The following is an 11,729-nucleotide window of genomic DNA, read 5'->3' as shown; positions in this document are numbered from 1 at the left end:
GGGGACCAGGGATAATGACTTCAGCGGGGCCGTCCTGGTGAGGACTGGCAGCTGCTCCCACTGGGATCCCCCAGAGCGGGAAGTTTCCCATTGAGAAGGTGCACTTCTAAATAATTGAAAAGCATTTTTAAATCTGGCCTCACACTCAATAACCTTATAACAGAAAGATGAGCAGTGGGGCTGTAGTTGACATTCAGTTCCTGCTCCAGTTTTTTTTTAATTAACTACTTTTTATTTGAGAGAAACTTCGGAATAAATACATTCTCCACGTCGTCACAGCCATCTTTAATTTTTTCTTTCCATCTTTTAATATTTTGTTTGTCCTGTGACTTAACAGAAATCTGATTGAATTATTGAATAGTAAATATAAAACTAAAATATTCAGTTGGGTTTTGCGTCATTTAAATAATTGGATGTATAAATATATATAGATATTTATTTCCCTCATGATCTTTTGAGTTTATGTGAATTGTTTTCAGTCTGGACTGAATGCAGAGTGATGTGACTGCAGTGTATGAAGCTCCTCATATAGACTGAGGTATTGACCTGGTGTTTTTGCTCAGGATTGATTGATTGATTGATTGATTGATTGACATTCAGTTGACTGTGTGTTCTTTTGTCCATGAACACAGTTAGAATCTAAATCTGAGCCTCAGTTTGGTCCAGGTTTAAAATCGTTTCATCCTCTGGTTGAGAAACAGTCAAACAGAAACACACCGATGCAGATAAAGAACCCCGGCTCCTCTGCTCATTATTTTCTTTCGCCCTCGTGCAGTAACGATCTCTGGGTCTTGGACTCAGTCTGGGCCTGAGCGTGCCGAGCTCACAGATGCACGGGGGCATCGCACTCTCAGTCTCTGAGCCTATTTATATACGTGTGTTTAAAGAGTGGAGGGCGGAGCGCCAGCGCCAGCGTCTCTGTGACTTCCAGGATTAGTCGCGAGACACCTCGTCGCTCACGTTGGTCGATGAGCCGCAGTCCACGTCACACACCAGCTGACGGCCCGACTCTCGGGCAAACATCGCAGAAATGTCTGTTGGTTCGTTCACCAACTTAAAAACGAGATTTAATCTGTAGAGATTTGGTTATAATTTAATTCTAGGGAAACTTTCTCCCTAAAAGTCGAAGCATCGACATTGGCCTCAGTTCTCATTATTTCTTTTATCCGTTGTTATTGCTGTAAAGCCTGTAGCGCCAGCGTCTAACTGACTGACATATATACAGATATATATACAGATATATATATATATATATATATACAGATATATAACATGTTATCACTGTAATACACAGTGATGTGTTTTAAGGAGTACTCTGAGACTCTGAGATTCGGGCCAATAGAAAATCAGGAAATGAACTGAAGAAATAGATGGAATGGAATATAATCAGACTGTGTTGTTAATCAGAAGGTCAGAGGTCAAGACAGCTACAAAGTTGATTGAAAAATGTTGGTAGAAGATGTGGACGTTTTTATTTCATTTTTAAAAATATCCTTAATTCCTCATTAATTTGGCAAAATGTATTTGTACCTACAACAAAGGAGAGTCTCAGCTGCTGCAGTAAATAAAAGCTCTAACGTCAATCAGCCCAACAATGGAAATAAAGACAGGTTGAAGTTTGATTTAAAAAAAAAAAAAAGTTTTTTGGATTTTGTTTTTTCAAAGTGACCAGAAAAGAGAGGTTTCCATTGTCAAGTCTTGGCCTCGGCTGCTGTTGTGAGCGTCTGTACCTTTGATTTTTGGCTGAGGTTGCCTGTTGCCGTGGATACCTCTCTGCTGCTTTTCTCTCTTCAGGTTCTCCTCAATTATCCTCTTTCTTATTTGTTCCTCTTTGCTGTGTTTAGGGCTGAGGGTGAGGTGTGGCTGCTGCTGCTGTCACTGCTGTCAGGGACGGCAGTGAGTAAATCCTCACCTGCCGTCGGGCTCGCAGCAGATACGTTGTTGTTGTTGTTCAGTCCGTTTGTCTGCGATGTCCATGGAACGTTTGGTAGTTTTATATTTTTATTTATTATGTTTTTCATTTCTGTATTTTATCCGTGTAAACGGCTGAGCCGGTGTGTGTGTGTGTGTGTGTGTTTGAACTCAAACCTCAGAGGAGGTTTTCACTGTTTATTTGGCTTCTTGTTGCTCACACGTCCCTGAATCACCTGCCTCGACACCAGTGACATTAATCTGTCTGCTTCAACCACTTCTGTTTCACCTGTGATTTTCCTTCCTACACTTTTTTCTCCACTATTTAAAAACTGATTCACCCTCAGACCCAGAGACTGAGTTTAATCATTACCAAATGGAAAAGTTCATTTAATTCCACGTTTTATTACTTTGTCTAAAATTCCTTAACCTCACTCCTCCACGCCTTTCGAGTACATGATCCTCGCCACCATCATCGCCAACTGTATCGTCTTAGCCCTGGAGCAGCATCTTCCCGGGGAGGACAAAACACCCATGTCCAAAAGACTGGTGAGAAATACACACACACACACACACACACACACACACACGCACAGACAAACCTCTGTGGTTCTGCTGAGGTTCTTCCACGACCTCACTGACTCTGACTCTCTGACTCTTTGACTCTCTGACTCTCTGACTCTTTGACTCTCTGACTCTCTGACTCTTTGACTCTCTGACTCTGACTCTCTGACTCTCTGACTCTCTGACTCTCTGACTCTCTGACTCTCTGACTCTCTGACTCTCTGACTCTCTGACTCTCTGACTCTCTGACTCTCTGACTCTCTGACTCTCTGACTCTCTGACTCTCTGACTCTCTGACTCTCTGACTCTCTGACTCTCTGACTCTCTGACTCTCTGACTCTCTGACTCTCTGACTCTCTGACTCTCTGACTCTCTGACTCTCTGACTCTCTGACTCTCTGACTCTCTGACTCTCTGACTCTCTGACTCTCTGACTCTCTGACTCTCTGACTCTCTGACTCTCTGACTCTCTGACTCTCTGACTCTCTGACTCTCTGACTCTCTGACTCTCTGACTCTCTGACTCTCTGACTCTCTGACTCTCTGACTCTCTGACTCTTTGACTCTCTGACTCTGACTCTCTGACTCTCTGACTCCGTGTGAACAGGAGAAGACGGAGCCGTATTTCATCGGCATGTTCTGTTTTGAGGCCGGGATAAAGATCATCGCTCTGGGTTTTGTGTTCCACAAAGGCTCCTACCTGAGGAACGGATGGAACGTCATGGACTTTATAGTCGTCCTCAGTGGGTGAGTCACTGTGTCTGTGTCTGTGTCTGTGTCTGTGTCTGTGTCTGTGTCTGTGTTTACTTGTTGAACATGGCTACACTCTCTGTTCAGCCTTTTTTTCTCATAAAACAAATGAGAAAAAACAAATGTTGAAAGTGATTTTTTTTTTTTTTTTTCCACTTTCACTGAGTCTGTGTGGTTTTTCTCCGCGGCTGTTGTGGACTCAGCAGCACAGACTCCTGTACTCAGGTGTTGGCAGCTCATTAAACTCTCACCTCTCTGTTCTCAAGGTGNNNNAGACAGCCAGCGGAGTGAGAGCGGTCGGCGGGGGGGGCGGGGGGGGGGCGGGTGGGGGGGGGGGGGGGGGTGTTTACCAGTGGGTCTGTTGTTCTGAGTGGAAAGTTGTTAAATTAAAGGGCATCTGAAAAACCACACAGGCTCTGGAGAGAGAGAGAGTGTGTGTTAACACTCTCTCTCTCTCTCTCTCTCTCTTTGACTCACACACACACGTGCTCAAATGAAATATTAATTCACAGCGCAGAAATATAAAGGGCGTCGGAGCGAGTTCTTAGAGAATTGGACATGATTCTGTCTGGTTAATTATTGATGAGCGGAGCTCAGGCTTCCTAACGAGGGGGGGGGGCAGACGGAGATGAGAGGGAGAAGTGGATTTGAGAGTTAAGTGGCGTGAAATGTTGTTGGTGATTGGAGGACGACGGTACAGTCAGAGCGCCACCTACCTGACGGAGAGTTCTCTGTACGGTCAGAATCAGAATCTTGATTAAGGAACGCCGAGACAGACGGCACTTAATGAAGGTTCTGAACTGGACCGGAGCTCCTGCAGCACCGACACTGTCTGTGATCACACTCAACAGACAACAGCAGCACAGACAGAGAGGTCAACACAGGTCACAGGTTTTAAACTCACTCATTAAATCAGAAACTCACACCATCATCATCATCATCATCATCATCATCATCATCATCATCATCATCATCATCATCATCATCATCATCATCCTCCTCCTTCACTGCTCTGTGACTGTCGGAAAAAAAAATCATTCTCAGCTTCATATCTGTCTTTTTAAAAAAATATATATATATTTTTTGTTTCTTCAAATGTTCTTGTTTTGTCCAATCAGTGACCTCGTCCATGTCCATGAGTCTAATTTCCAGCTGCTGGTTTGACTCTCAGTCCAGATGAAATGGACTTCACTCAGATCTGACTGTGTTAATATTCAACATGATGAAGTGATTCTCACATTATCATCCTGACGGCACCGATGACAAATGAATGAAAACCTCCTCTCTCTCTCGTTCTCTCTCTCTGTCACACACACACACACACACATAAGATTTGCAGCTTTATTAGTATGACTGATGTTTATGAGTTTGTCCAACATCATGTGAGCAACGGTCGCTCTCTCTCTCTCTCTCTCTCTGTGTTGGTAATTATTAAAGCCGGTGCAGACGGGACGTGTCCTGAATCACTGACTCCTCATTGGCTCCTGGTCTGGTCTCACATGTTTGATTCCATTTTCAATTACACGAGAAAACAACAACATTGATGTTACTTTGTAAAATAAAATGTTGATATTTTGGTAATTGCTCAATTACATTTACTGTAGTGAGATGATTTAACCTCCCCAAAAAAATGAGCTAAACCAGACGCATCAACAAAGAGAGAAACCCTCGACTCACCCCCGACTCACCCACCACTGGTTCTGTCTGTGATGAGACAAACTGCGGAGTGAATCACAGACACGCACACGTCTGTCTGCATCACCTCTCCTTCACGACTAACCCTGACTCACTCAACGTTCAGTAATGACAGAAGCGATGGCTGACAGTGTCGACACCGGAGGCCAAGATCAGTGCAGCGAGCTGCGCTGGTCGTTTTACGCTGGCACTGAACAGAGAGGCTGAGTGGGAGGGAGGTCTGAGACACCAGGCTGTTTCTACAAAGGCTGTAATTGTGTGTGTAGTGGCAACGGCTGAGGGTTTTCTCCGACCATCCCATGAGATTCTGTTGAGGATGGAAGCTTTGAGTGGAAAGTCAGGAAACACAGGCAGAGAAATGAGAGAAGAAGAAAGAAAGAAGATAAGGAGAGAAGGAGAGAAGGAGAGAAGGCGAGGAGAGATGGAGCGGGAGGAAACCAGAGGGTTGCCTCGGTGCATAATTGTGTGTATTAATTACCCCTTCTGCAGCCTCATTTGCTAGCAAGCCTTCCATTAGACTGAACAACATGTGTCAGAGGGTGACGCCCACCAAGAGTTTGTGTCATCACCCCGTGCCAGACACTCACAGGGGTGAGGCGGGTGAGGCTGGATAGGATAATAAAACTAAGGCGACTTTTTGGTTCATAAAATTGTGATCAATTTTTAAGTCCACCGAACAACGTCTGTGTTTTTTGGGGGGGTTTTTTTACAACACTTTTTCAGCAGTGGAAAAGTAAATAAAAACTTTAGGAATACATACTTTTAAATCGTGCCTGCGTGAGAGGTAGTGTATATACTTTGGGTTTACAAACACTCTCCTCAGAATTGGACATACTATACCGTTTATATGCTCAACTACATGTGAGAAACGTGGGTTCAAGAAGTTTGAGGTTAGCTGGGACAAAACGTTGTACAAACAGTGTCGGGAGAAACTCGGGCCTGTCCCGGTATCGACGTTTAAAACTATTGTCACATTTTAATTGCTAACAATTAAATCAATTAAATAAAATGTAGATAGAGCTCATAATTGACAGGCGGCGAGAGATTAGCTTTTGAAGCTAAGCCAGAGCAACGAACACCCACGTTTGTCCTCTTTTTTTTTTTTTTTTTTACACTCTGATCTCTTTGTTACACCTGCACTCCGTGTGTGTGTGTGTGTGTGTGCGCCGGCGTTACAAAACACACGCCGTACTGACAGAAAGTTTAGACAAGAGTTGAATTTTTTTATTCCTGCCAGTTGTCGTTCTGTACAATTAGAAACATGTTCAATTTGTGGATTTTGTCTTAGACAAAGACGTTTGACTTGAGAAAATCAATGTAAAAAGTAACATCTTTTTTTCACGTCATCTCAGGAGAATTTCTCTTGACTTTCTCCTGTGAATATTACCCAGTAAAGTAATTGTACCGTCTTTTAAAAAACATCTCAAAGAAGCTGAACACTGAGGGTTGTTAAAACATCGGTGAAATGTTTTGGGGGAAAAATAGGAAAAGTGGTTCTATGGTTGTTAAATAATAAAATAGCAGAGCTAAATTATTCCCGTCTGAAAAAGCAGAATAAAAATGTCTAAAATCTTAGACATTTTCTACTGCCCCTGCTGACCCCCTGACCTTTACCTGTGAGCTCTTTTTGAGTTTGTTTTTTTCCCTCCTAACCACAGACACACACTCCGGTGATCATTGTTACTATATTTATATTGTCCTTGTTCCAGAGTTATACTTAGCTCCATGTAAACCTCTGTATCCAAGTAGGAGATCGACCAATGAGTCATCGCTGCACTCCACCAAATGATCTTCCTTCTCACTCTTTTCCTGCCTCTCTCTCTCTCTCTCTCCCCCTCTCCTTCAGTCTCTCTCACTTTTTCACCTTCAACAGATGGCTTATAAATCATTCATTCAAATTAATTATTCATCTTTGCCAAAGACCAAACATTTACCTGTCTGACAAATAAACCAAAATGTTTGGATGAGACTCTTTTAAAAATGGATTCATATGTAAATCCAAGTCAGAATCTGGGGAAACTTCACTGTGTACGACCTACTGGGAAATAAACAGAGCAGCGGCTGTAGTTAACAATTAACACTGAGTTCTCTCTTCAAACAGGAGAATTTGTCCATATACATTTGTGTAATATTCAGAATTAGAAATTATTTATTTCAATATTTCATCTATGAAATGAACAATACAACATATATTTTTTGTGCTGTTATTTAAAGAAACACGTGACATTTTAAAGCCGTCCTTCGACTACAACACCGTGAACGGTGGCGTGAATAAGACCCGCCGTAGAACGGATGTCTTCACGGCTCGGCGTACGCCACGTTAGTTTGCAGTTTGACAGTGACACAGAGCATAAGTCACAATGTTATCGCTATCACAGCTCCAACAGATTTGTCACGCAGTGAGGAGCTGTCGCCTCTTCAGCGTCTGTCGCTGCTCTTCACTGATGGTGGCTGACAGCTCAGACCAGCACAGACCAGCACAGACCAGGGCACCAGTGTCTGTGTCCCACTGAGGGCCCGCAGACACGTGTTGACTCACCTCGTGGTCCTGCTGGGGACTGGAGTGACTTCAGAAACTCGGAGCTGCACCAGGCAGCTGTCAAGTGTGTGTCCTGTCTGCAGTTGTTAGTGTCCAAACTGAAGCAGTTTAAGTTTTAAGACAGTCATCGCCTGAAGTTGTTCTTAGAAACATGAAATAATCATCTGAGGCTCAGAGGTTTACAAACAAAATCCTGTGGAAAAGAGAACACGATTTTCCTGTTTCTTTCAGTCGTTAATGTGTGTGAAACTTTTCAAATGAAGTGAGTTGAGAAACATCATTTCACCAGATTATAAATTGATTCAGTTCATGTGTGTGTGTCACCAAAAAAAAAAAAAAAAAAAAAAAAGATTTAGAAAAATTTTTAATAAATAATGGACATCTACAATAGAGAAACATTAAATTTCTTTACTTAATACGCGCCTTGTCCATTCTATCGTCATCATAAAACCAAGTAAATTCTGTGCACTGTATGGTTTGGTTGTTTCAGCACCATGGACAGCTCTCCACATTCATCCATGTGACTCATTTATCCAAGTTAGAAACCAGTGAATACTTGTGTTCCAGTATTGATATATTATATATATATTTAGTGTCACAGTGAACCAGGAAACACAGGTTTATATCTCTGATCTATTTGAGTGTTTGAAGTTTAAATATCAATACATGTCCTGATTGAACTGAGGTCATGTGACACTGGTCACATGACCTCAGTCTGATACAGTGAGATTCAATGTTAACTCAGTTAAGGCTCTACAAAATGATCATAATTAGACAACGTGCTCCATGACGTCCACTGAACACCAGCGGAGTTAATGAGGGAGCCGTTTTTAGACTCTTTATTTCACGGTCTCCGTCTTCATGGAACGGTTCGAAAAAAGTAGATCTGGTTGTAGGTGAAGCTGAAGAATATCTGGGATTAAAATGGGAACAAAATCCAAAGTTGGTGCAGCCACGGGGAGGTGTGAAACTCATGAGAATGTTTCCGTTTCTATACTGGTAGCGATGATGCCGATGAGCTATTTTAGACGTTAGTTCTCACCTTCTCACTTCCTGTTAGCGACTCTGTTCGTACCAACCCCCACAGCCTCCTTCATCCTCCGTGGCTTCATTAAATCACACTTTGTTTTCCATCATCCACAGCAACAACAATGTGATGTTCTCCACATCCGTCACAATGATGTGATGTTTCATATCAGTTTGGAGTTTAATCAATTTCTTTTGACTCAACTGGTGTGGATTTTAGCAAAGAAAGAATTGTGTAGATCTGAACTTCTTAGTTTTCTTGTTGTTTTGCCTCTTTTAACGGTTGGAATTCATCTTGACATCAGTGTTAAAATGTCAGGTGTAAAAATATAATTAAGACAAGATTTAAATAACAGATGAAAAGTCCCAGTATTTCTTCAGTAAAAAAAAGGACAGACTAATGAGAGACCCGTGTCCTCGACGGGTCAACAGACACTGATTCTTCATCCGACGTGTTTTTACAGGATGGAGTAAAAGAGGAGACAAATCAAATTACAAATTCAACTTTTGAAGGAGTGCAGATGAAAAGACGTGTGTGTGTGTGTGTGTGTGTGTATGTGTGTGTGTGTGTCTCCCCTGCCTGAGGTTGTCCTCCCTTGTCTTGATGGAGCTGCTTTCTTTGTTCTCCTTCTAAACAGCAGTTGTCACAGCCGTCCTCCCACACACAGGGAGTCGGGCATCATCAGACTTAAGACCCAAAAGCGTCCTGCTTGTTTTCACTTGTCTCCGTCTGCCAACACACTTTTCATGTGTATAAATCCCTGTTTTGACACACTTGTAATCAGCTTTTTAACAAAGCGCTTCTTTTGGGGGTTTTTGCACCAAAACACTGAACAGACGCTGCACTCGTGTTCACTTGTTGTGTAGGATCCTGGCTGCAGCCGGGGCTCACATGAACATCTCTGTGGATCTGAGGACTCTGAGGGCGGTGCGGGTTCTGCGACCCCTCAAACTGGTCTCTGGAATTCCCAGTGAGTACAACTTCATAGAAATGTAATATTTCTGATGTCACATATTCTTTTTGCATTCGTACCTTTCTTGTCTGTACATCCATGGAAATGATTTTATGGAAATAGGTGTGAAATTTTTCTCTGTGTAAAACACGACAAAGATGAATTTTTGGACATTATTTGTTAAAAACAACGTTCACATTGACATTGGTTTTTTTTTGTATTTTCAACTACTTTTCTAATAAGTCTGTAAATAAATCTCACAGCTTTTTTGAACGTCAAATAAACTTAAATGTTTGTGGTTCAACTCATCACATTGTTGACGCTGAAACCCGACCTTGTCTAGGACAGTAAAGGCATCACTGTAAACCAGCCGTTTAGTTTCAGGGTCTGTCTGTTGCTGTGAGTTTAAAAAAAAAAACAGTACCAAAGTCAGTTGATGCAACTGCAGTTAAGAAGAATGTGACGTAAGTGTGAGTTGGGAAGAAGTTTCCACCACATGGAACAACAGGATCCTGGTTTGACGGCCGGCGCTCTGAGCTCATCGTGTCTTTGTTTTCAAACTGTTTCTCCTCAGGTCTGCAGATCGTCCTGAAGTCCATAATGAAGGCCATGGTTCCACTGCTGCAGATCGGCCTGCTCCTGTTCTTTGCGATCCTCATGTTTGCGATCATCGGCCTGGAGTTCTACAGCGGAAAACTGCACTCCACCTGCAGCCCACAGCCTGGAATACTGGGTACGGACGCACTCACACGTTTAGACATTTATATTGATATATTTATCATTAACCTGGATCTGATTTGAACGTCATCACCGGACGTGTTCCCTGTAAAGAAGGTTAGGATTGAACTGGATGTTGAAATGACCTCAACATAAAATAATGTTATTTTAACAGATTCCTGACTCACAGGTCACAGGGTAAAGTATCGCAAATATCTTTTGTTTGTGGATGAAGTAAGATTCCACCTTTATTGTAATAACCAAAAGTCAATCATGCGAGAAAAAAAAAAATCAATAAACACGTAAAACTGTAGCTGGAGATTTGATCAAATCAAATCAGCAGCGTTGTTCCATCACAGAATAACAACGATATTGAACTGCTGACAGGAGAGTCGTTTGAAGCCGAGGTTTCTAATGAACAGAACTGTCCTAAACAGTAGTGGAGTAGAAAATAATCACAGACAGGCTGTCAGTGCTGGGCCGTGTATCACGGAAGGTCACATTTTCACAGTTTTACACTGCAGAAAGTGTTCAAAATCTATTTAAATTCAGACTTTTATTTTAGATTTCTTTTTTTATTTTCTTCATTTCTCACCAGAAAATGAGACGGTGGACTCTTCGGAGTTTGAGTTCCCGTGCGGTGTGCGCCAGTGTCCGGCCAAATACACCTGCACCGACACCTGGATTGGACCTAACGACGGCATCACGCAGTTCGACAACATTCTCTTCGCCGTTCTCACCGTCTTTCAGTGCATCACCATGGAGGGCTGGACCACCGTGCTGTACAACGTGAGACTTTTACCTGTTTTTGGAACCTCTGTAATCTGTAGACAATCACTCATGCGTGAAGGGTGGGATTTGAGGGGTGAAAAAAAAGGGGGGTTTGAATCACCTGTCACGTGTGAATGAGAGTCATCTCTGAGACAACCGGTTCATTTTGAAAAAAAAAACACACGGTGTTTTGCAGGAAGACTGTTTAGAATGATGTCTGTTCCTTCTGTCTGAACCTCGATGAGTTCAAGCAGAGCAGTGAGGTTCAGTCGGTGTGTGTGTGTGTGTGTGTGTGTGTGTGTGTGTGTGTGGGCTGAACACGCAGAGAAACACCGACCACTGCAGGCAAATGAAACGGTCCAAACTTTCTGTAGTGTCGTGCTCCAAATCATTAGACATATGTAGAGTTTTTTTTGTTTTTTTTTTTAATTTTATTGGCTGCGGCTTCACAGTGTGAAAATTCTATTTCCTGTTTTCCCACACACTGACGGCCTAGAGCAGAGACGTGACGCTGTAGCGTGAGAACTGTGTAAAACATGGTCTGATCTCACACACTAATGCAACACCGATGGTGTGAAGAGCGAGTCGTCGGCACCACAGGGTTCTTCAGTCCACTGTCTGAGCCTGTTCTTTTATAACGGCTGCAGGCAACACGGTGGAGGAGCGGCTAGAAAGAACCAGTTCGATCCCCTGTGGTTTGAGTGAAGGTTTGAGTGAGTTTTCTGTCCAGAAACAGGCAGGATCCAGGACATTGTTGACTCCACCTTGAACACACAGTCGGTGTGAATGATGGTGTGAATGATGG

The 11,729-nt window shown here is 42.7% G+C and overlaps 1 protein-coding gene across 1 annotated transcript in view; it reads left to right on the top strand.

Moving 5' to 3' along the window:
• Nucleotides 1-11,290, top strand: part of LOC103393296 (voltage-dependent R-type calcium channel subunit alpha-1E) — an 18,625-nt gene extending 7,335 nt beyond the window's left edge. The window contains exons 2-6 of the mRNA XM_025054294.1: nucleotides 2,355-2,460; nucleotides 3,081-3,220; nucleotides 9,351-9,454; nucleotides 10,011-10,169; nucleotides 10,752-11,290. Coding sequence (XP_024910062.1) covers nucleotides 2,355-2,460; nucleotides 3,081-3,220; nucleotides 9,351-9,454; nucleotides 10,011-10,169; nucleotides 10,752-11,062 — 820 coding nt within the window. The 3' untranslated portion in view covers nucleotides 11,063-11,290. The remainder of the gene's footprint in view (nucleotides 1-2,354; nucleotides 2,461-3,080; nucleotides 3,221-9,350; nucleotides 9,455-10,010; nucleotides 10,170-10,751) is intronic.
• The last annotated feature ends 439 nt before the right edge of the window (nucleotides 11,291-11,729 follow it).

Source organism: Cynoglossus semilaevis, chromosome 2, assembly GCF_000523025.1.
Source record: "Cynoglossus semilaevis isolate Cse_v1.0 chromosome 2, Cse_v1.0, whole genome shotgun sequence".
Lineage (NCBI taxonomy): Eukaryota > Metazoa > Chordata > Actinopteri > Pleuronectiformes > Cynoglossidae > Cynoglossus > Cynoglossus semilaevis.
Note: the sequence above shows the minus strand (reverse complement) of the source record. Positions and strands in the feature narration are given on the sequence as shown.